This window comes from Physeter macrocephalus, chromosome 18 (assembly GCF_002837175.3).
Source record: "Physeter macrocephalus isolate SW-GA chromosome 18, ASM283717v5, whole genome shotgun sequence".
NCBI lineage: Eukaryota > Metazoa > Chordata > Mammalia > Artiodactyla > Physeteridae > Physeter > Physeter macrocephalus.
The window spans coordinates 43289935-43312090 of NC_041231.1; the positions used below are offsets into that span (position 1 = coordinate 43289935).

At 59.7% G+C, this 22156-nt stretch overlaps 1 protein-coding gene across 2 annotated transcripts in view; it reads left to right on the forward strand.

Annotated features, from left to right (window-relative positions):
• The window catches only part of LOC102979520 (6-phosphofructo-2-kinase/fructose-2,6-bisphosphatase 4), a 77550-nt gene that overhangs the window by 5039 nt on the left and 50355 nt on the right, over window positions 1–22156 (forward strand). For both annotated transcript variants that reach the window (XM_028478518.2, XM_024123812.1), the window contains exons 15-106: window positions 90–233; window positions 842–961; window positions 1117–1260; window positions 1622–1747; window positions 1848–1994; window positions 2254–2379; window positions 2722–2868; window positions 3097–3231; window positions 3317–3463; window positions 3545–3681; window positions 3959–4085; window positions 4171–4317; window positions 4405–4577; window positions 4675–4710; window positions 4795–4821; window positions 4916–4960; window positions 5034–5096; window positions 5541–5612; window positions 5708–5743; window positions 5888–5923; window positions 6106–6177; window positions 6278–6355; window positions 6604–6630; window positions 6713–6766; window positions 6908–6970; window positions 7062–7121; window positions 7239–7274; window positions 7474–7518; window positions 7598–7633; window positions 7990–8034; window positions 8116–8151; window positions 8273–8305; window positions 8657–8689; window positions 8862–8915; window positions 8992–9051; window positions 9147–9182; window positions 9280–9360; window positions 9461–9496; window positions 9694–9738; window positions 9977–10048; window positions 10293–10337; window positions 10586–10612; window positions 10799–10828; window positions 10959–11039; window positions 11116–11151; window positions 11227–11262; window positions 11353–11433; window positions 11664–11699; window positions 12110–12172; window positions 12447–12491; window positions 13113–13148; window positions 13221–13256; window positions 13368–13463; window positions 13572–13607; window positions 13694–13729; window positions 13846–13893; window positions 14225–14260; window positions 14392–14514; window positions 14593–14793; window positions 14884–14919; window positions 15000–15053; window positions 15237–15305; window positions 15381–15425; window positions 15539–15601; window positions 15750–15794; window positions 16121–16156; window positions 16292–16327; window positions 16475–16519; window positions 16737–16769; window positions 16847–16909; window positions 17000–17035; window positions 17115–17195; window positions 17332–17400; window positions 17543–17578; window positions 17659–17700; window positions 17856–17900; window positions 17990–18034; window positions 18459–18494; window positions 18578–18637; window positions 18779–18886; window positions 19066–19137; window positions 19292–19327; window positions 19544–19603; window positions 19726–19770; window positions 20002–20037; window positions 20150–20185; window positions 20260–20316; window positions 20453–20524; window positions 21083–21154; window positions 21398–21433; window positions 21724–21804; window positions 22053–22106. In XM_028478518.2, the coding sequence (XP_028334319.1) occupies window positions 90–233; window positions 842–961; window positions 1117–1260; window positions 1622–1747; window positions 1848–1994; window positions 2254–2379; window positions 2722–2868; window positions 3097–3231; window positions 3317–3463; window positions 3545–3681; window positions 3959–4085; window positions 4171–4317; window positions 4405–4577; window positions 4675–4710; window positions 4795–4821; window positions 4916–4960; window positions 5034–5096; window positions 5541–5612; window positions 5708–5743; window positions 5888–5923; window positions 6106–6177; window positions 6278–6355; window positions 6604–6630; window positions 6713–6766; window positions 6908–6970; window positions 7062–7121; window positions 7239–7274; window positions 7474–7518; window positions 7598–7633; window positions 7990–8034; window positions 8116–8151; window positions 8273–8305; window positions 8657–8689; window positions 8862–8915; window positions 8992–9051; window positions 9147–9182; window positions 9280–9360; window positions 9461–9496; window positions 9694–9738; window positions 9977–10048; window positions 10293–10337; window positions 10586–10612; window positions 10799–10828; window positions 10959–11039; window positions 11116–11151; window positions 11227–11262; window positions 11353–11433; window positions 11664–11699; window positions 12110–12172; window positions 12447–12491; window positions 13113–13148; window positions 13221–13256; window positions 13368–13463; window positions 13572–13607; window positions 13694–13729; window positions 13846–13893; window positions 14225–14260; window positions 14392–14514; window positions 14593–14793; window positions 14884–14919; window positions 15000–15053; window positions 15237–15305; window positions 15381–15425; window positions 15539–15601; window positions 15750–15794; window positions 16121–16156; window positions 16292–16327; window positions 16475–16519; window positions 16737–16769; window positions 16847–16909; window positions 17000–17035; window positions 17115–17195; window positions 17332–17400; window positions 17543–17578; window positions 17659–17700; window positions 17856–17900; window positions 17990–18034; window positions 18459–18494; window positions 18578–18637; window positions 18779–18886; window positions 19066–19137; window positions 19292–19327; window positions 19544–19603; window positions 19726–19770; window positions 20002–20037; window positions 20150–20185; window positions 20260–20316; window positions 20453–20524; window positions 21083–21154; window positions 21398–21433; window positions 21724–21804; window positions 22053–22106 (6005 nt within the window). The remainder of the gene's footprint in view (window positions 1–89; window positions 234–841; window positions 962–1116; window positions 1261–1621; window positions 1748–1847; window positions 1995–2253; window positions 2380–2721; window positions 2869–3096; window positions 3232–3316; window positions 3464–3544; window positions 3682–3958; window positions 4086–4170; window positions 4318–4404; window positions 4578–4674; window positions 4711–4794; window positions 4822–4915; window positions 4961–5033; window positions 5097–5540; window positions 5613–5707; window positions 5744–5887; window positions 5924–6105; window positions 6178–6277; window positions 6356–6603; window positions 6631–6712; window positions 6767–6907; window positions 6971–7061; window positions 7122–7238; window positions 7275–7473; window positions 7519–7597; window positions 7634–7989; window positions 8035–8115; window positions 8152–8272; window positions 8306–8656; window positions 8690–8861; window positions 8916–8991; window positions 9052–9146; window positions 9183–9279; window positions 9361–9460; window positions 9497–9693; window positions 9739–9976; window positions 10049–10292; window positions 10338–10585; window positions 10613–10798; window positions 10829–10958; window positions 11040–11115; window positions 11152–11226; window positions 11263–11352; window positions 11434–11663; window positions 11700–12109; window positions 12173–12446; window positions 12492–13112; window positions 13149–13220; window positions 13257–13367; window positions 13464–13571; window positions 13608–13693; window positions 13730–13845; window positions 13894–14224; window positions 14261–14391; window positions 14515–14592; window positions 14794–14883; window positions 14920–14999; window positions 15054–15236; window positions 15306–15380; window positions 15426–15538; window positions 15602–15749; window positions 15795–16120; window positions 16157–16291; window positions 16328–16474; window positions 16520–16736; window positions 16770–16846; window positions 16910–16999; window positions 17036–17114; window positions 17196–17331; window positions 17401–17542; window positions 17579–17658; window positions 17701–17855; window positions 17901–17989; window positions 18035–18458; window positions 18495–18577; window positions 18638–18778; window positions 18887–19065; window positions 19138–19291; window positions 19328–19543; window positions 19604–19725; window positions 19771–20001; window positions 20038–20149; window positions 20186–20259; window positions 20317–20452; window positions 20525–21082; window positions 21155–21397; window positions 21434–21723; window positions 21805–22052; window positions 22107–22156) is intronic.

Below are 22156 nucleotides of genomic sequence, written 5' to 3' on the forward strand. Positions count from 1 at the left end.
TGTGCAGGAGGGTTGCTGAGGGGAACGATCAGGGTATGGGGGACCAAGGGGCAGGCAGGAGCCATGCCAACATTTCTCTCTGACGTTAGGTCTGGAGTCCAGCCAGACATTGCCCTCAGAGTCTACTGCCACAGATATCATGGGGCTGAGACCTGGAACCTCCTACCGGGTGGCTGTGTCGGCATTGCGAGGGAGAGAGGAGGGCCCACCTGCGATCACCGTGGCTCGAACTGGTCAGGGCCTGACACAGCCCCTTGGCTCTCTCTCTCCAGTGGCCCTTCAGACCCCCATACCTTCCCTTTCAGAGCCTTGCTTCTCCACAGAACTCCAGTCTCCCCCTTTAGATCCCCACTGCCTCCTCCCTCAGAGGCCCTGCTTCCCCCTTCAGTCTCCCTTGCCTCCTTTTAAGCCCCTGCCTTCTTCAGATTCCTCTGCCTGTCCCCTAACACCCCGCTCTTCTTGCCCTCAGATTTCCACCACCTCATCTCTCAGACCCCATTGCCTTTTCTACCGGACTTGACCATCCTCTTAGACTTATACTTTTCTTCTTTGTCAGACCCACTCACTGCCTCCTAGTGCCTCCGTCGGAACCCTATTCCCTTCTCTGTCAGACCCTCTGTTCTCCCAGATTCCTGTCACCTGCCACCTCAGATTTCTACTATCCCCTCTGTCAGAACCCCCACTCCTTCCCCATCTGACCCATTCACTGCATCCGCTATCAAATCCTTGCCTCCCTTTAGACTCCCATTGCCTTCCTCTATTAGATGTCCCCCCCAACCCCTCCCCCATCAGACCCTCCACTGCCTCTTCCATCAGACTCCCCATTGCCTCTCCCCACCAGACCCACTGGGCCCAATGAAGACAGTCCGTGTGACTCATGTCAGCAGCTCATCTGTCACCATCACCTGGAGCAGGGTTCCTGGTGCCACAGGATACAGGGTCTCCTGGCACTCAGGCCACGGTGGGCATCAGGGGTTTGGGAAGGGACCAGAGGTTTTGGAGGTTGTCAGGCGCAGGTCTGGGTGGAATGGGAGCAGGGGTTTCTTTGGGGTCCAGGTGGGACATTGGGGGGCAGAGTCTGGCTAGTCCTAGAGCTACCTTCATCCTCACTCCTAGGCCCAGAGAAATCCCAGTTGGTTTCTGGGGAGGCCACAGTGGCTGAGCTGGATGGGCTGGAGCCAGATACCGAGTACACAGTGCATGTGTGGGCCCGTGTGGCTGGTGTGGATGGGACCCCTGCCTCTGTGGTTGTAAGGACTGGTAAGTGGACCCTGGCCATCTGCCAACCACATCTCATTGGCTACCCTGTCCTGCTGCGTATTCCTGACTGCTCCAGCTGCCCGCTCCATCACAGCTCTTCTCATGACTTCTCTCCCCACACTGACGTACCCCACATTGACTAGGAGTCCACCCACAGTGACCTCCTGGCTGCTCCACACTGCCCACTCTGAGGCACTGATCTTCTCCCACTCAGGAGTTGCCTACACTGACCCGTCCACAGTAACCTCACACTGACCTTCAGATAGACCTCCCTGCATTGAGCATGCCTATTCTGCCACCCTGTTCTCTGCCCTGTTCTCTGCCAGTGGCCCCTGATCCTTTTCCCTGTGTCTTCCCCCAGACCCTCAGCCCGTGGGCAGTGTCTCGAAGCTGCAGATCCTCAATGCTTCCAGTGATGTTCTGCGGGTCACCTGGGTGGGGGTCACTGGAGCCACAGCTTACAGACTGGCCTGGGGCCGGAGCGAGGGTATGGTTCCCTGACCCTGCCCTTGCCCTTCCTGGCTGGGATTGGCCCCTTTGGTCAGCCACCCCTATCCCTGACCGTTGCCCTATGCTCGCCTGGCCAGGTGGCCCCACGAGACAGGAGATGCTCCCGGGAAACACGGACTCCGCAGAGCTACGGGGCCTCGAAGGCGGAGTCAGCTACTCAGTGAGAGTGACTGCACTTGTGGGGGACCGTGAGGGCGCACCTGTCTCCATTGTCGTCACCATGCGTAGGCAGAGCTCGGGCTGGCGCGAGCCTTGGATTGGTGCCCTGGGCGGTTTGGGGGCGGGGTTTGTGCTCGGGAATGGAAAAGGGGCCAGGGATTGGTAGTGAACCTGTGGGGGCGGGGTCTTCGGGGGGAGGAGGGATGTAGCCTGGGATAGGCAGTGGGGCCGGTTGGGGGCGGTGCGTGTTCCAGGGTTGGTTTGGGATTGGCACAGAGATCAGTGGGGGGCGGAGCCTCCCTGATTCTTGTGCTTTCTCTCTAGCGCCTGAGGAGGCTCCACCAGCCCTGGAGACACTTCGTGTAGTGCAGCGAGGGGAGCACTCGCTGAGGCTGCGCTGGCAGCCGGTGCCCGGGGCACGCGGCTTCCGTCTGCGTTGGCGACCTGAGGGTGAGAGGTGCCGCCGGTAGGGAGGTTAGGGACCAATGGGGCGGGGCTGGGGTCGGTGAAATCAGCGAGCGTGGGCAGGGTCTGTCAGTGGGGGTCTGCGGGATCGCTGAAGGTACCTGGTATCAGTCACCTAGGTGCATGGGATCAATGAGGGTCAGTCGGGCAGGGTCAGCGAGAATGAGATCAGTCAGGAGAGTGGACCCCATCAGCAGGGTCAGTCAGTGAGGCTGGCGGGGTCATTGTCAGTAAGGTACGTGGGGGTCATTGAGGTGGGCGTGTCCATTAATGCCGGTCTGTAGCATCCTCCTACGTGCCCCTGCCCCCCTCTCATGCCTGCCCCAGGTGGCCAGGAACAGTCCCGGGTTCTGGGGCCGGAACTCAGCAGCTATGAACTGGACGCACTGGAGCCAGCGACCCACTACCGTATATGGCTGAGTGTCTTGGGGACAGCTGGAGAAGGGCCCCCCTCAGAAGTAACTGCATACACTGGTGTGCTCTTACCCCTACCGATGACCCACCCTGATTTCCTCTACCCCATGACCCTGAGTGACTCCTCCTGTAGCCCCCCCTACCATTCCTGACCCGGGGTGATCCCAGCATGACCTCCGGTGACACTTCCTTCACTAAGATGAATCTGCCCCAGGATCTCCTTAGATCTCTCTCCTCTGGGTTCTCGGGACACATACTCGGATCCCTAGTCTTTGATTCCTCCTTCAGAGTCACCGCGTGTCCCAAGCACTGAACTGCATGTTGTAGACACCTCAGTCGACTCAGTGACTCTGGCCTGGACGCCGGTGTCTGGGGTATCCAGCTACATCCTATCCTGGCAGCCACTGAAAGGCCCTGGCCAAGGTGATGGGGAGGCCAGTGTTAGGGTGGGCTGGCAGTGGGGGCTCCATGGAGGGCCATCTGTTTAACTGAGCTCTGTCCTCTGCAGAATTGCCTGGGGCCTCACAGACACTTCCGGGAATGTCAAGCTCCCAGCGGGTGACAGGGCTAGAGCCTGGCATCTCCTACATATTCTCCCTGACACCTGTCCAGGAGGGTGTACAGGGTCCTGAGGCCTCTGTCACACAGACCCCAGGTATGGTGGGCCCAGTGGGAGGGGCCCAAGAGAGTAGCGAGGTGGGCTGACTGCTTCAGTAACTCAGCCCCCTTCCTGCAGTGTGTCCCCACGGCCTGATGGACGTGGTGTTCCTGCTGCATACCACTCGAGACAATGCTCATCGCGCAGAGGCTGTGAAGCGAGCCCTGGAGCATCTGGTGTCTGCACTTGGGCCTCTTGGGCCACAGGCCATCCAGGTTTGGCCCCAGAGGCAGCCAGACTCCTACCTGTCCCTGCCCACCCCTGGTCCCACACCATTTCCCTGTCCCACCACTGGTCCAGGCTTTCTCCTTGCCCTTCCCCAGGCTCCAGATCGCCTCACTTGCTGGTTGGCTCCGTATCCTACCATCACTGCTGACCCCCTAATGGTTCAGGTTTAGTTACACACCTTGGGCTCTGTGTCTCCCACCAGGCTCTGTGTCCCCTGTCCCTGCTGTGTCATCCTCCCCAAGCTCTGTGGTCTCCCCACCCTAGGTTGGCCTCCTGTCCTACAGTCACCGGCCCTCCCCACTGTTCTCGCTGAACAGCTCCCATGACCTCGGTGTCATCCGGCAGAAGATCCGCAACATCCCCTACACAGACCCAAGTGGGAACAACCTGGGTAAGGACTACAGTGGACATGGATTCTTGGGGCTTTCCCATTGGGAACTTGGTGCCCCTGGGTTCTGACATGAACTTTCTCCCAGGCACAGCTGTGGTTACAGCTTACAGATACCTGTTGGCACCAGATGCCCCTGGACGACGCTGGCACGTGCCGGGGGTGATGGTTCTACTGGTGGATGAGCCCTTGAGAGGTGACATCTTCAGCTCTATCCGTGAGGCCCAGGCTGCTGGTGAGGAGCAGGCCTGGTGGGAATGGGGCCTGGGAATAGGGTTGGCCCCAGCAGGGTCGTCATGCAGGCTGCTGGACCCCTCCTTAGGGCTCAAAGTGATGATGCTGGGCCTGGCAGGAGCTGACCCAGAACAGCTGCGTCGCTTGGTGCCGGGCATGGACTCTGCCCAGACCTTCTTCGCCGTGGATGATGGTCCAAGCTTGGACCGGGCAGTCAGTAGTCTGGCAACAGCCCTGTGTCAGACGGCTTTGACCACCCAGGTTTGGAAGGGGCCTCTGGGGGACTAGGTGGTGAAAAACAGCGGGTCTGGGGGCTCTTGGTGGAACGGCTGACCTCAAGGAGACCCTGTGTCCACAGCTACAGCCAGAGCCTTGCTCGGTGCATTGTCCAAAGGTAAGTGTCCAGGGTTGAGAGGGTGGGTGAGGGCCACTCTTGGAACTTACCACTCTGACCGTCGCTCGACACATCTTTCTGCAGGGCCAGAAGGGGGAACCCGGAGAGATGGTGAGTGGCTCTGGTGGGGGGTAGAGAATGGGTTGGGGGCTCAGTGGGTCAGGGGGAGGTCAGCAGCACAGGGCTCACCGATCATCCTTCCTAGGGGCTGAAAGGACAAGCCGGGCCTCCTGGCCCCACCGGCCTCCCGGTGAGTGCCTCCCCACACCTGTCCTCTGTCCCCTGACCGGCGTACTGCCTCCTCACCTGCTCTCTCCTCTCAGGGCAGGATGGGTGTTCCTGGCCCCCAGGGACCTCCTGGAAGTACCATTGCGAAGGGTGAGAGGGTGAGTGTAGAGACCATTGAGGTTCCCCTAAGACAATCCTCGAAGCTTCCTCAGGGTTTTTACAAGAGGGAATAAAAAAGCAGAGTTAGAAACAGAATATTCCTAGAAGCCTAAGTGGACATTATCAACCACAGCAGAGGCTTTGGGGAAGGATCTGAATTAGGGGAGACCAGTGGGGTTTTGAGATCCCCTGGAGAGCCCGGGTGGAAGTTCCAAGTCCAAGAGGCAGGGAAGGCCCTGGCCTCATCACTGCCCTTGTGCCTGGGGTTCGGCTCCATTCAGCTCAGAGGGGCAGCTTCCCTGCCCCACTGCTGTACCCCTAACAACGCTTAGGGGCCTGTGGGGTGAGGGGTTCAGGTGAAGAATAGTCAGTCGGGGCTCCTCCAGTGAACCTGGGGCACTGAGGGAGGGTCCCTTCCTGCCCTAACCTCTTTGCCTCCTTAGGGCTTCCCTGGGGCAGATGGGCCTCCAGGCAGCCCTGGCCACCCTGGGACTCCTGGAACCCCCGGCCCGAAGGTGAGCAAGCCTTGCCCTCGCAGTTCACATGGTGGGACGCTTTGCTTGAGTGGGTGGGGTGGTCTGACTGGTCTGACTCTGGACTCCATTTACAGGGCTCCCCAGGGTGGCCCAGTCCTCGTGGAGAACCAGTAAGTTGCTCTGCCCCACAGTGTCTTCCCAGAGCCCTTTCTGCAGGGTGGGGAGCTGGGGTGGTGGAGCGGGGTTGGGTTGTAGGGGCCCACCCTGAAATGCGCTGAGACCAAGCATCACCCTTTGCTCTGTTTTGTCCTCAGGGAGAGCGAGGGCCTCGAGGCCCAAAGGGGGAGCCGGTAGGTGAAGGAGGGAGGGGAGGGAACCAAGCCGGGATGTCCCAGGGAGGAACAAGGTTGCCCCAGGACAGACATTGTGTGGGGCCTAAGGCATGGTGAGGAATAGCTGGGGACCTCTAGGGGCTTCTCCTACCTCAAGGCTCCCATACCCTGAATCCTTCCTGCTGTTCTCTGTCCTGCAGGGAGAGCCTGGACGAGTCATTGGAGGTGAGGGCCCAGGGCTTCCTGGGCAGAAGGGGGACCCTGGACCTCCAGTAAGTTCTAGAGTATGGTGGTGGGGGGAGTGATGTGTGATGGGGGAACCAATGGGGTGGGTCTATGGGGTTGTACTTTATATTTTGTCTCTTCCATCAGGGTCCCCCTGGATCTCGTGGCCCATTGGGAGACCCAGGACCCCGTGGTCCCCCAGGATTTTCTGGAACAGCTGTGAAGGTGAGGGCATGACCGCCATATGGTCTCATCACCTGCATGTGATCCAGTGACCTGGTGACCTCATTTGAACCCACACAACCCCTACTGGTCACTCTGAGCTCATGCGACCTCTTGACCACCCCCACCCATGACTCCTCAGTTCCCCCATGAACTTTGTAATCCAGTTTGACCCCAAGACTCTCATTCCTCCTGGTATCTTGGGGTGTGGAGGTGTAGTCCAGGGTCATGTGTCATGATCTCTCTTCCAGGGTGAGAAAGGTGATCGTGGGGAGCGGGTAAGTGAGTGGCAAGTTATGCTGGGGGTGGCTTGGAGTCTGATTCCCCCCAGCCATCCCCTGACCTGCTGTTCTTTCCCAGGGCCCCCCTGGACCAGGTGACGGCAGCGTTGCTTTAGGGGAGCCTGGGCTGCCGGTGAGGGAGCCTTGAGGCTCTGCTGGGGACCCTGTGGGCCATGCTCTGGGGTGTGGATAGAGGAGCTGGGGTCTCTGCCTGGGCAGTGGGTGGGTGCTGGACCTCAGTTTGGGGCTCACATTTTTACTCACTTCCTCCTAGGGTCTTCCTGGAAGCCGTGGACCCCAAGGCTCAGTTGGCCCCCCTGGAGAAAAAGGAGAAAAGGTGGGAGACCTGACCTCTTGGTGTCCCAGTTCTGGGGTGAGGCCTCTGGGTGCTGGGAGGAGGGTCTTCTACCCACCTGTTTCTCCTTCAGGGTGACTGTGAAGATGGAGCCCCAGGCCTTCCAGGACAACCTGGGACCCCGGGTGAGCCGGTGAGTGTGGAGGCCAGGGATTCTGAGCGTGGTGGGCATAGCTCCAGCCCCCACCCTCAGCCATCAACCCTCTACTCCGTCCTTATTCCCAAACCCAAATCTCTGAACCCCTTTCAGGGCCTACGGGGACTTCCTGGAGACACTGGCCCCAAAGTAAGTGCCATTTTGTGAGGGGTCAGGTATGAGAGGTGACACACTGGGACCCCTATAGGATTAGGGGAGGCAGGAGGATCAGGAGATAAGGGTTCTCCCCAGGTCAGAGGCTGTGATTTCAGAGACAGATGATTGGAGTTTGAGACACTTTGTCTGGGGTTCGACAGTAAAGGCCCCTCTCCTATCTCTCTCCCCTCAGGGTGACCAAGGACTAACAGGGGCCATGGGTGAGACTGGAGAAAAGGTAAGTGCAGCCTGGGGGGCTCTCAGGGCCCCAGAGGATCTGGGGCCAGACTCAGCTCTGACCCATTCTGCTCCATCAGGGCGAACGTGGATCCCCTGGCCCAGCGGGACCACAGGTGAGCCCACTGACCCCACTGCCGGTGCCAGCAGACCTTGGCTCCGTACCCCTCCTGGTTCTGACTTCTTGCCCTTGATCTCCACTTCCCCTGGCCCTCCACTCCTCCTCACATGACTCCTAATCTCTGCTGATGCAGGCTCTAACCCTCAACCCCAGGGACCCGCTTTTAGCTTTCTGACCCTGCTGAAGTGACCTTGACTTCCACTGACCTGGTCTCTGTCTTCCTGCCGAGTTTGATCCCTGCTGACCTAAATCCTGATCTTCTGTGACCCCCGTTCTGGACCTCTAGCCCTTATCTGCCATAAACCTGCTACCCCCACCCACCGGGTCAACATCTCTGCTCCTCTTCCCCAGGGTCCCCCAGGAGTTGCTGGACGTCCTGGACCTGAGGGTCCTGAAGTAAGTATGTGACTGTGGGATCAGGAGTAGGGCTTTCATGTGTTCCTCCCCATCCTGGGCTCATGCTTTCTCCATGTGCAGGGGCCACCAGGACCCACTGGCCGCCGAGGAGAGAAGGTGGGTCATGGGCTGGGAGTCAAGTGCCCCCGATACCAGGGATTGTGGCAGGTGGGATACTGGGGCCTTGAGTTCCTAGGTGGGTCCCTGACCCACCCCTGTCCCTATCCTTTCTCTACAGGGGGAGCCTGGTCACCCTGGGGACCCCGCAGTGGTGAGTGAAGGGAGGGTGTGTTTCCGATCACCGCACAGGCCCTTGAACAGTGTGACCCGCCTGGAAACCAGCATTCCAGGCTGTGACCCCCATAACCTTGGGACCCTGGACTGGCTCAGAGCTCTGTGACTCTAATGCTGTAACACGCCTTCCAACTTCTGGCTGTGATCCTGTGACCCCATGACCACCATACAGGTCGTGAGCCTGATGTAACCCCTGCCCTGCTCCCAGCGGTGCCCCTGTGACCTCTGGGCAGAGACTTCTGATTCTATATAACCCCAACTCCAGTAAAGGCTGTAGTAGTGTGATCCCTAGGCAGGACCAAGCCGTGTCTGTCCTGTTTGTTTTCAGGGACCTGGGGGTGCTGGAGCTAAAGGAGAGAAGGTAAGTCTGGTAAGAGTGAAGGGAAGCTGTTACAGGGTTGAGATCAAGGTCATAGGGCCTGCCTCTGGGCCTGCCTGGAGGCCCCTGGAGGTCATGACAGTTGTGGCATGATCGCTGGGTGGTGGGGTTCATGGAGCCCGTGGCTGACGCTGATGGTCTTTGTCACCTCCAGGGAGACGTAGGGCTCCCTGGGCCCAAAGGAGCTACTGGAGTCAAAGGGGAACGGGTAAGTGTGGGGAAGTGTTTAGGGGTTAGGGCAGGTGACGGTTGTGTCCCCTGACCTCTGATCCTTCCTCCCCCAGGGCCCACCTGGCTTGGTTCTTCCTGGGGACCCTGGCCCCAAGGGAGACCCTGGAGTCCGGGTGAGTAAATGTGGGGATGGGGAATGTGACAGAAGGAGATGAGGTGGTGCCTGGGAGCCCCAACTAAGTCCTACCTCCCTCCCCATGCCCTGCAGGGTCCCATTGGCCTCACTGGCAGAGCAGGACCCCCGGTGAGTGCCTGTGACCTTGGGTAACATCAAGGTTTCTGGGGTCACTTCCCCTCAAGGGCTGGCTATACGTGCTGCATCACTCTTGCCTCCTCCACAGGGTGACTCAGGGCCTCCCGGAGAGACGGGAGACCCTGGGCGTCCTGGTTCCCCAGGACCCATCGGCCCCCGAGGACGAGATGTAAGAGGACTGGACTGGGGGAGTGCTGGGGGATGGGGAGTAGGGTACTGCTGGCCTCCCTGGGGGTTTGGGGACCAAGGCTGACTCTCATGTCTCACAGGGTGAAGTTGGAGAGAAAGGTGACGAGGGTCCCCCGGTGAGATTCCTTCCCACTGTGGTTTCTGATCCTTTACCCTTGAACTGTGATCCCTGGGGGGCTGGGGCTCCACCAGGTTATCCAGCCCACCCCACTGCCTCTGGTCCTGTTGGTTCCCAGGCCCTTCTCTGTCGCCACTCCCTGAGTTAGTTTGAGCCTAACTCACCTGTTTGATGTGGCGTTCTCTCCACCACCAGGGTGAACCAGGTTTGTCTGGAAAAGCTGGCGAGCGTGGCCTTCGGGTGAGGCTTTGTGGGGAGAAGTAAGCGGGGGTGATGAGAGAACTTATAGGAGGTGGGCATGAAGCTGTGGGAAACTCTGAGGGGAGAAAGGGTGATGGGAATGTCTGGAGGGAGGCATGTGGTGATGGGTAACTCTGACATGGTTTTCAGGGTGATGAAGAACTGGGGCAGTATGGGGGTCATGGGGGAATCTGCAAAATGCTGGGAGGGTCTGTCTCACACCAGCTGCTCTTCTCAGGGGGCACCTGGAGCTCGGGGGCCTGTGGGTGAGAAGGGAGACCAGGGAGATCCTGGAGAGGATGGACGAAACGTGAGTCCTGACGTCTGACCCCTGAACTCTAACCTCAGCTTCAATCTCCAACCAACCAGCTCCCAGCCTCTGACCCTGCCACCCCAACCCTGCAATGCTAAACCCTCGCAATCCTCATTTCCTTTGACCCCTTCATCACAACCCCCAAAGGCCACCAGGATCCCCATGAATCCTTAGGGTGTTTCCAAAGCTCCCCCAAACTGCTGCCTCTGCTCACTGACCCTGACCCTCTGACTTTCTGCAGGGGAGCCCTGGACCATCTGGACCCAAGGGTGACCATGGGGAGCCAGTGAGTAGTGCTGGTGTTCTGGGCTCGGGAGGGATACAGGGTTCCGGTGCTCAGTCTGTTCAGCACCTCCATTAAGGGCCTGGAGGTCAAGGTCGGGAGCCCTGGTGGCCACCTCCAGGCCTGACCTGGCTTCTGGGGTTTGGCACTGGGGTGCAGGGAGTCTGGGAGCAGAGCTGAGCTTGAGGCAAACTTGAGCCATACCGTGGGGCCGCAGGGCTCCTGTTGACTACAATTCTTTCCTTTCCTAGGGTCCCCCAGGACCCCCTGGACGGCTGGTAAGGGTTGACTGGCTCTGATTCTCTGTCATCTCCCTCACCTGCCCCTGTTGGCCCCACACGGTGTCCCTTCATCCCTTCCACTGACTCCCACTTCCCCCACTGCCCCCTGATGTCTTCATTGATCCTCACCAACTCCTCTTCCCCTACTTGAACTATTCTTCTCACTGGCCATTCTCCCCACAGGTGGACACGGGACTTGGAGTCAGAGAGAAGGTATCATGGTCCGTGGGTGGAGTGAAGCTGTGAGCATAAGAAAGCATCCCAGCACCCCCATGACAGGTTCTGACTCGGGCATGCCTGTGGCCCTACTGCTGTTCCCTCAACACGTTTGTCTCTACCATAGGGAGAGTCTGGGGACCGTGGACAGGAGGGTCCTCGAGGACCCAAGGGTGACCCCGGCCCCCCTGGAGCTTCTGGGGAGAGAGTGAGTGTGGCTTATCCCGTGGGAATGTGTGGGCCTGGGAAAGCCTGCTCTGATTCTTTCCTCCCCCTGTCCTCAGGGCATCAGTGGACTTCGGGGGCCGCCAGGCCCACAGGTGAGTGACACACTTTGCCCCATCAGCCTAAGTTTCCATCTTGCCCTCACCTCTCACTGACCTTGTTCCCTTCAGGGGGACCCAGGTGTTCGAGGCCCAGCAGGAGAAAAGGTGAGAGGGCATGGAGGTTTTCCGACTGTGAGCCTGGGTTCTCAGATCCATCTTATCCTTCGAGGCCTCTTACCACTCTGTTTTCCTCAGGGTGACCGGGGCCCCCCTGGCCTGGATGGCCGCAGTGGACTGGATGGGAAACCAGGAACCCCTGGTCCCCCTGGGCTGCCTGTGAGTCGTGGCAGTCACTGCCTGGTCACGCCCCTTCCCTTGCCCCTTTGTATGGCTCCAGACTCACTGGAGTCTTCTGGGTCTTGATGAGCTCTGGGGCCAGATGGGTTATCTGTGTCTTCTCCTAGTACTCTGCCTGGGTGGGTTCACAGGAACTAGTGGCCCTGTCAGTGGGCAGTGCCCCTGACCCCATGACCACTGCGGACTCCCTGACTTGAGTCTCTCCCCAGGGTGCTATAGGCAAGGCTGGGGACCCAGGGAGAGACGTAAGTAAGGGGAGATATTACGGTGGAGGGTGGCTCAGGGGTCCAGCATGAACTGTGTAACCCGGTTTTCATAGTCACAGAATCAGCGGGAGTAGGGGGAGTTGGTCCAGCCCTGTCCTTGGGAGGGTCCCAGTCCCTGGCAGGCAGGTTTGAGCAGAGTCCTGCTTTCTGATCTTCTCTGCCTTGGGCGCTATAGTAGGACCCCCAAATCCTGAGGGTTCTTCCCTTGGGAGTTTCAGCAGGGGGCCCCCTACCCTATCGGGTCTCAGCCTCGGGACCCTCAATGGCTCCTCCCAATTCTGGGGGGACTCTACACGGGAGGAGGTTCTTAGTGGGGTTCTCCAAGTCCATGGATGTGCCCCAGGAGATATATCAGTGGCCCTCTCAATCCTAACAAAGACTTTTTCCAGGGACTTCCTGGCCTTCGAGGAGAACAGGGCCCCCCTGGCCCCTCTGGTCCCCTTGGAGCACCGGTGAGTCCCACTTTCATGGTACCCTTTTAAAAAAAACAAAAAATTTATTCATTTATTTGGTTGCACTGGGTCTTAGTTGCAGCAGGTGGGCTCCTTAGTTGTGGCATGCATGTGGGATCTAGTTCCCTGACCAGGGATCAAACCTGGGCCCCCTGCATTGGGAGCTTGGAGTCTTATCCACTGTGCCACCAGGGAAGTCCCCTCGTGGTACCTTTTTGCCCCCTTACTGCCCTCACCCCAGCCCTGACTTCTGACCAATGATCTGTTCCCACAGGGAAAGCCAGGCGAGGATGGCAAGCCTGGCCTGAACGGGAAAAACGTGAGTGTCAGGGTAGACACAGTGAAACCTCCAAAAATTGCTAGCACATGGACATGGCCCAGATGTGCCATACATATGGGGCACACACACAGACACAGGCTGACACGTGCCGACACCCGAGTACGTAGCCCACACATACAGATACATCCTGAAGCACACGTCCATGTGCACACACGGGCAGCCTCACAGACACAGTGAATTAAGTGGACGTGCCGACCTGTTCCTGGATGGGCCAACACAAGGTAAAATAACCACAGCCACGGGCACAGGCAAAGAGCCTCAGACACAGATGGAGAGGTGCCAACACACAGGTGTGAAGCACACATTCAGGGATACTGAAGACATGTTGACACACAAACACTTCCACCCATACACGTGCTATGACTTAGCCCCGGGGCTGCACGTGTATCTCTGTGGAGGTGTGGTGAGACACACATCCAAGGCTCTGACGTATGATACATGTGGGGACAGACCGACATATGCATTTGTATCCACAGTCACTCATATACATATGGCCATACATAGTGAGGTAGACACAGGACTTGCAGACAGTTACCAAGACACACAGACAATTCTTAATTCTTAATTCTGTTGGGTCTGATGTGAGTCCTCTGCCCGCAGGGAGGACCTGGGGACCCTGGAGAAGATGGGAGGAAGGTGAGTCCCCTCACTCGGAGTCTGCTCTGGCTCAGATTGGGGCCATGTCTGAAGCACCTTTGTCTTCCTTAGGGAGAGAAGGGAGATTCGGGCGCTCCTGGGAGAGAAGTGAGTGTTGGAGTCTTCTGCAACCTCTGACCCCTGACCCTGACCCTGTGATATGTGGCTCCACTCCTTTCTGGGGTCTCAGGGTCCTGATGCTGGCTGCATCCTCCACAGGGTCATGATGGCCCCAAGGGTGAGCGAGGAGCTCCTGGTAGCCCTGGACTCCAGGGCCCCCCGGGCCTCCCAGGGCAGGTTGGCCCTTCTGGCCAGGTGAGTGTCCAGGGTAGTTCCAGGACTTGGGAGCAACAGGGGCCATTATGTTGTCACCCTGGGAGGCCATGATCCTGCGTGACTTCTTTGTGTTCTGACATGTCTCAGGGTTTCCCTGGTGTTCCGGGAGGTTCGGGCTCCAAGGTGAGTGTGCAGATGCTGGGTGGGGGGTATGGTCAGGGGCTGCCCAGAGTGGGGACATTTTCCCCACTGGTCATTCTTTTTCTCAGGGTGACCGTGGGGAGACTGGACCCAAAGGGGAGCAGGTGAGGCCCCCATCTTTTTCACTTGCCCCGGTAGCCATAGCACCCACGCATGCGTGCACGTGCCCCCAGCCCCAACCCCAAGCTGGGTCCAGCAGCTTGTCTCTTGGTGTCTCCAGGGCCTCCCAGGAGAGCGTGGCCTGAGAGGAGAGCCTGGGAGCGCGGCGGTGAGTGAAGCCTGGGACCTGGCCCTTGACTGTTATATGCACGCCTGTAGCGGCCACCTCTGTCCCCTTCCACTTGCCGTGAGGCCCCACCAGAGCTGTGCTGTGTGCTCAGCCCCCTGCCCTGTTGGGATTCCTGTAGCCTACACTGAGGGGAACCTGGGCAGCGGGGACATGTCAGGGAGGGGCTTCCAGTGACCTCGATCCACCTCAACCAAGGGCTAAAGGGTCCTCTGGGCAAGAGGCCTGGGGAAGAGGGTATGGAGGCTGTTTTGGGGGGCAGTGTGGGGCCTTCTCCTCTGTGGGCAGCCCCTCACCCAGTTTGTGTCCCCAGAATGTGGAGCGGTTGCTGGAAAATATTGGCATCAAGGTAGGTTGTTTGGGGGCTGGGCATGGGCGCTGGTGAGAACCCCACGGGACAAGTAATGCCCGCGGGGCCAGGCCAGGGCATGGGAGGCTGCAGTAATGGCCCTGCTCTTCTGACCCCTCACTGTCACTCAGACATCTGCCCTGCGGGAGATCGTGGAGAGCTGGGAAGAGAGCTCTGGCAGCTTCCTGCCTGTGCCTGAACGGCGTCGTGGCCCCAAGGGAGACCCAGGAGAGCGGGGCCCCCCAGGCAAGGAGGTGTGTGTTGGCTACTCACGGGCACATGTCCTGTGGAGGGTGTGGTTGACACCAGCATTTACTCTTCTGTTCCTCCAGGGCCCCACTGGCTTTTCTGGAGAACGCGGGCCGAAGGGAGATCGTGGAGACCCCGGCCCTCAGGGGCCACCTGGCCTGGCCCTTGGGGAAAGGGGCCCCCCTGGACCTGCCGGCCTTGCTGGGGAACCTGGAAAGCCTGGTATCCCTGGGCTCCCAGGCACGGCTGGGAGTGTGGGAGAGGCAGGGAGACCAGGAGAGAGGGTGAGCCTGGCTGGGACGGCCGGGGAGGTGGGCTCAGGAGGAGCTGGACTCCCCACGGGCATAGCCCCCACCTTGCGATTTGCACTTCAGGGAGAACGGGGAGAGAAAGGAGAACGTGGAGAACAGGTGAGCTGGCGGGGGCTTTACCGGGCGGGACTGCCTATGGGCTGTATTGGGGTGGCCACCCATTTTTTTCTTTTCTGCAGGGCAGAGACGGCCCTCCTGGCCTCCCTGGACCCCCTGGACCCCCTGGCCCCAAGGTGATCACCCCAGCTCTGCCCAAGCCTGTGACTGCTGTCACCAAGAGGCCACCATTGGCTTGAGCCCCAGAAATTCCAAGTGGTGACTCTGACCCTACAAACCTCTGGCACCCTGTGATCTGGGATGACCCCTCCATGCCTCTGTGACAGACACATCTCTCCCCTGTGACCTTGTGCTTGTAGGTGACCATGGACGAGCCAGGTTCTGGACTCTCTAGAGAACCAGGACCCCCTGGACTCAAGGGTGCTAAGGTCAGTGTGTGGGATCAACCCGGGCGCCACCCTTGCCATGGCGCCAGCGCCTGGCTTGACATGTCATCCCCACAGGGGGAGCCAGGCAGTGACGGCAACCGAGGCCCCAAAGGAGACAGGGTAAGGCCTCCCACCCCACCATGTTTCCCTCCCCTGCGGGAGGGCATGCCGGGTGGCATGTCTGTGGGCATCTGGCAGTGATGGGGGCTCAGGGCATGACACTCTGCTTGCAGGGTGAGCCAGGCATCAAGGGAGACTGGGGAGAGCCTGGACAGAGGGGTCAAAATGGCAGCCCGGTGAGTCCTTGCCCCACGGGCCATGTGTGCACAAGTACACGGCTCTCACTTGTGTTGTCCGGGCTGGAGTCTGCTCTGCCTGGGACTGTCTAGGGGGAAGCTGGGATGGGGAACGAGGACAGTGTGGCCTTAAACGTGTTCTCTCTAGGGTCTACCAGGAGAGCGTGGTGTGGCTGGGCCTGAGGGGAAGCCGGTGAGTGATGGCAGGAACAGCCTGGCCGAGATTCTGGGGAACAGCTACCCTTTGCTGTGTGCTGGCCGCCGTATGCACGTGTCACCAGTGACCAGTGCCGGGGTGTGGTGACTGGGTGCCCAGGTCTGAGTGCAGATGCATGATGGCTGTGTACGCGTACAGGCCCATGTGTATTGTCCATGTGGGGCAGTCCGTGGGTATGGGGTGATTTGTGCCTGGGAGGGGTGGAGGTGCAGAAGTGGGGCCCCCAGGCAAAGGTCTCCAGAGGGCAGGAACAGGCCCAAGTGAGGCCAGACTGAGGCTCAGCAGCCCCCTTCTCTATCCAGGGTCTGCAAGGTCCGAGGGGGACCCCTGGCCCAATGGTGAGTACCCCAGAATCCCGCTCCCTCCTGCTCCCATCCTACAGTGGGTACCCCCTACAATGGGCAGTACTGCCTCAGTTTCCCTGGGAGGGTGGGATTGGCTCCCACTCATCTGGCTCTTTCTCTCTCCAACAGGGTGGCCATGGAGACCCTGGACCACCCGGTGCCCCGGTGAGTGATGGGGAAGCACTGGCTGGTGGGGGTGGGACAGGCATCGGTCCCCACTGATGACTCAGTTGGATAACTTGTTTGTGTTAGTCCATGAGTCCAGGTGGATAACTCTGACCCCAGTTTCCTGCCCTTGATACTTTTTTCTAGGGTCTTGCTGGCCCTGCGGGACCCCAGGGACCTTCTGGCCTGAAGGTGAGTATAGGCATGTGTGCGTGTGTGGATGGAAGTGGTGGTGGCTTGGAGCAGCCTGTCTGCACCAGGATAACATCTGCCAACCTCTGGGAATGTCACTGCCCTGTAATGCGACTGAGCACCAAGGTGCCCCGTCCATGTGGGCTTTGCTTGTGGATGGGGGCTGAAGGGCCTCTCGTTCATCTGTGGGGTCATGCGGTCTCTGGGGTTTTGGCAGGGGGAGCCCGGAGAGACAGGACCACCAGGACGGGTGAGTGACCCAGCCCATGGGTTAGTCACAGGGAGCTGGGTGGGTTTGGCACTGCCCTGAACTTTTTCTTCCTCCAGGGCCTGCCTGGACCCACTGGAGCTGTGGGACTTCCTGGCCCCCCTGGCACTTCAGGCCTTGTGGTGAGTGAGGCCCCTGCAGGGATAGCATGTCCCTGCCCTCTGGGTCCCATGCTCTCCATGTCCCTCTCACATCTGACTTGTTTCCTTCAGGGTCCTCAGGGGGCACCAGGTTTGCCTGGACAAGTGGTGAGTCCTGGGGATCAGGGCTGGACTCCGGGGGTCAGGAGTCAGGGGGCAGGCCCCTGACAGAGCTCTCCCTTCTCAGGGGGAGACGGGGAAGCCGGGAGTGCCAGGTCGTGATGGTGCCAGTGGGAAGGACGGAGACAGAGGAGCCCCTGGCGTGCCGGTGTGTGTTCTGAGGGGAGCTCGCTGTGGGCATGTGATGGGGCCTGTGCCAGCCGTGTGCCTGGAGGAAGAGGAGGGCTGGGCAGCAGGGGCAGGGGGTGGAGAGGCACTGAGTTCCACCCACCATTCTGCCATAGGGGTCACCAGGTCTGCCTGGCCCTGTTGGACCTAAAGGAGAGCCTGGACCCATGGGCACCCCTGGACAGGTGATCTTTGATCCTGACCCCCACGTTCTGCATCAGCTCCTCTGCCTCACCCCCAAGCCTAGTTTGTCCCTTCCATATGGACGGCGGGGTGGGTATGGGGAGGTGGCAGGAGGCGAGGTAACTCACCAGGAGTTCCCTGCAGGCTGTGGTCGGGCCCCCTGGAGCAAAGGGAGAGAAGGTGAGTGTGTGGGAGGCCCCGGTTTGGGGGGCACAAGGGTTAGGGGCTGAGGAACCCCACTGACCCCTTTCCCTCATCAGGGCGCCCCTGGAGGCCTTGCTGGAGACCTGGTGGGAGAGCCGGTGAGTGTGGAACCTCCACAGCGTAGTTTCTCCACCCCCGTGACCCTCACCTTCCATAATATGCCCCACATGGTCCGGGCCTCATGCTCCCTCTTTGAGTCTCAGCTGTCTGTGCCCCTGACACCCATGTGTCCTCCTGACCCCTCTATCCACAGGGAGCCAAAGGTGACCGAGGACTGCCGGGGCCGCGAGGCGAGAAGGTGAGGTGGGCCTGGCCCCAGGGCCTGTGCATTGGGCAGGGAGGGGTACAGTTGGGTGGCTAGACACCCTCACCACCCTTTCTATGCAGGGTGAAGCTGGCCGTGCTGGGGAGCCTGGAGATCCTGGTGAAGATGTGAGTCTGGGGTCTGGGTCCTACTCTGGGAGCATGCGGGGGTTACGCCTCCTGGCTTCCACTTGCCCGTCCTAGGTCTTCTGTTCCTCCCTGTGTCTGAGCACATGTGCTCCTGTCTGATCTCCCAGGTCTCAGGACACATGGGAGTTCTTGTGGGCCTCTCCTTGGTCATGTATTGGTGCTGCCCCTTTCCCCACCCTGTCTGTGCTCCTGTATCTGAGCTCATGTCTGTGGTCATGTCTAAGCTCCCTGAGATGGGACATGTCTGAGTTTCTGCTCCTGTCTGCACTCCCACATACCTGCACTTACATCCTCGGTCCCAAATGTCCGTGGTCACCTCTGAGCTCCCCTGGGAATGTTTTGGGGCCATACCTGAGCTCTGGGTTCATGTTCCTACTCTCAAATGCTGTTTACTTTGTTTTAGGGTCAGAAAGGGGCTCCAGGACTCAAAGGTCACAAGGTATGTGTGCCCTAAAGCATCCCTGCTGGGGGTCATGGTCCTGAGACTCCTTGAGTCTGATCTGACTCTTCTTTCCCTTGAAGGGTGACCCAGGAGTTGGGGTCCAGGGGTCCCCTGGGCCAATTGGTCCTCCAGGTCTAAAGGTAAAACAATGCCCCATCACTAGTAGTGGGGGCAGCAGGTGGGGCGGGGGGCCTGGAGGTGGGAGGAAGAGGGTATTCTGGGGCTAGTCCTGGGAAGGGGTCCTGCTGGAGCCATTCCTCCCTTTGCTATTTTTGTTCCAGGGAGACTTGGGCCCCCCCGGCACCCCTGGTGCTCCTGGTATTGTGGGGTTCCCTGGTCAGACAGGCCCTCGAGGAGAGATGGGTCAGCCGGGCCCCAGTGGAGAGCGGGTAAGGGCGCTGAGGGCTGCATATGGGGACTTGGTGACTTCAGGACCTCTGAATCTGATACTGGGTGAGGAGGAGAAGGGGGCCCAACCCTGCCGAGGGGGCTCCTGGTTTTGGGGGCACAGCACGGGAGGAAGGTTCCCAAGTCACCCTTCGCCTCTCTTGCCTCATTTTCACTGTAGGGTCTGGCAGGCCCCCCAGGGAGAGAGGGAGCCCCAGGTCACTTGGGGCCACCTGGACCCCTTGGGTTAGCGGTGAGTAGAAGTGCCCCAACGCCCCATGTCTCTGATTGCTGTGTGTTGGAGTCTGTCCATGTGGGGACTTAGGCTGGGGACTGTGCCACACTGTGTGGCTAGATGTGTGTGTGCCTTTGAGGGGCACAGAAGCCTCACCTCACTCTGCCCACAGGGAGCACCTGGGGCCCCTGGACTCAAAGGAGACAAGGTAGATGGGGCAATGCTGCTGGCTCTCTCTTGCACCCCTGTCACCCCCTCCAGCTTCCACTAACCCCTGTCACCCCCTCTAATCTCCACTGACCCCTGTCACCTCCTCCAATCTCCACTGACCCCTGTCACTCCCTCCAACCTCCACTGACCTCCCATGACCCTCTGTCCTCCACCAATTCCCCTCACTGATCCCTGGTGTCCTGTTGATCTCCAGGGAGACCCTGGAGCAGGGCCGCCTGGGGCCCGAGGCGAGCGTGGGGAGCCAGGTATCCGGGTACGTATGTCCTGCTCTGCAGCCATGGCCATTCCAGGGAGCCACCCCGGGACTCCCTTCATCACAGCTCTCGCCTCTGATTTCCAACTTACCGAGTCACTGAATCCATTGTCACCATCCAGGGTGAAGATGGCCGCCCCGGCCTGGAGGGACCCCGAGGACTCGTGGTGGGTCCCCCTGGGGAAAGAGCCAGTGGTGTGACTCAGTCCCCTGCCTGTGCCCTCTGTGCCCTTGTGACATTCTGCAGCCTTCTGCAGCCCTCTGGTTCTCCTTGGCTACTCTCTGGTCCTTTGTCTCCCCCATTCCCCCGGGCCCCCCAGTCCTCCCCTGCCCCCTGAGCTATCTCCACAGTAGTCCCCACAAATTCCCTTAGCTCACCATTTTCTTCTCTCATACAGGGTCCCCCAGGCAGCCGAGGGGAGCGTGGGGAGAAGGTAAGGATATGGGGAAGAGGCCCCTGGGGTGAGTATGGGTGGGGATGGATCTTGCAACTCAGGATTTGGGGCTTCTCTATTTGGGTGAGACTCACACTCTTCCACCCAATAGGGTGACACTGGAACCTCAGGGCTAAAGGGTGACAAGGTGAGTGTGCGCATGGGGGAGGGCAGGGGACTAAGTGTGCTCCTGACTCCTCTGACTGCCCCCTGTCCACTCAGGGTGACTCAGCTGTGATTATGGGGCCTCCGGGGCCACGGGGTGCCAAGGGGGACGTGGTGAGTGGGTCTGGTCCATGTGCAGATGGGTGTGGGAGGGGCTTCTGTGTGGGCTGGGCCAGGGGATCTGAGACCTCAAACCCTCAGAGGGTAAGGGACTTTTAGCCCCTGACCCTGATTTCTGACCCTGACCCAGGGTGAACGAGGGCCTCGGGGCATAGATGGTGAAAAAGGACCTCGGGGAGACAGTGGGGACCCTGGAGAAAAGGTATGGGGATGAGGTTGGGATATTCTATACAGGGTGAGGAGGGGGGTCCTACAGGCTGGGGGGCTCCATGGAGCGTCCGTGAGGACAGGAGGGGAGGATGGGAGGGGGCTTTCTGGGGGTCAGAGGGGAGGGGGTTCTGTCAGCTGTAGCAACTCTGTGGGGTGGCTGAGAGGATGGGGGCTCTATGGGAGGGGCTCAAGGGCCTGGATATGAGGTGAGAAGGGGAGTGTGTGGACTGTGGCTCTATGAGAGTGCCTGTGGGAATGGGAAGGGGGCTCCTTGGCTGTTAGGGGTACTCCAGGTAGGGGTAAGGGTAGGGGCCCAGTGGTAAGAGGAGTGGCAGGAATCTGGGGGTCCTGGGGTGAGAAATGAGCCACCCCACGAGCCACAGTCCCCAGCTCCACCCTGCTGGGGCGTGGGCTAGAAGGGAAGGGGCCATGAGGAAGTGCGTGGGAGCAGCACTGGCCAGCTCCGCCCCAGCCAGCAGGTTCCAGTCATTCTCCAAGCGTGCAGCCTGGTCTGGTCCTGATTGTGTCCCTTTCCTGGTCACTCCCACAGGGCGCCAAGGGACAGACTGGAGACAAGGGCTCAGCCGGGTTGCTGGGAGTGCGTGGACTCACGGGACCCAAGGCAAGTCCCGCCCCAGTTACAGACCCAGAGCCATGCATCACACACCCCTGTCCCAGGGGTGTCCTCTGAGCATTGGAGGGTTTCCTGCCTCCCTCGCTGTTGGCCCCATATGTGCTCACACGGGCTCCTTGTGCAGCCTGGGCCCTGGCTGCAGTCACTGAGTGGCTGCATGTGCAGCAGACAGGCCAACATAGGGGACAGTCACACTGAAGGGCTGCCCTCCCCCATCTGTGTTTCGCACAGGGTGAGCCTGGTGCTGCAGGGATCCCTGGTGAGCCGGTAAGATGCCCCCATGCCCATGTAGTGGCCTTTGACCTTACAGTGAAGCAGTGCTCTCATGTTGTCCAGGGACCCCTACCTTCACAGTAGCCCCCATGATGGTTCCACCCACATAGTGACCCCTGCCCATGGTGACCCTCATCCCCATGGAAAACCCTGCCCTTCCAGTGGCTCTGGACCCTAATGATGAGTCTCACCCCTATGGTGTTCCCTGTCCATTTCATCCAAAGTGATTCCCTTTGATCCCTCACTGACCTCCCCTGGCCTCACATTGACCGCTTTCCCCCCAGGGATCCCAAGGAAAAGACGGAGCCCCTGGTGTCCGAGGAGACAAAGGAGATGTTGGCTTCATGGGTCCCCGGGGCCTCAAGGTGGGAAGGGGACTGTTTTTTTCCCCCTAATCAGGAGGACCTGATGTTGGAGGGTGAGGTATCTGGGGTCAGAGGTCAGGTATCTGGGGTCAGATGTGGGGGTATCCGGGGTTGAATGTGAGGTGTTAGGTTAGAGGTTGGAAGGTCAGAGGTTGGAGTATCTAAGGCCAGTTTGGAGAGTAGTTTCAGGGTCAAGGGGTTACAGGTGAGGTATCTGGAAGTCATTTTCCACTTTTTTTCTCCCGCAGGGCGAACGGGGGGTTAAGGGAGCCTGTGGCCTTGATGGAGAGAAGGGAGATAAGGTACAGGGGTGATGGGGCATATGCGTGGGGATGTGGGGGGCTGTGAGGCC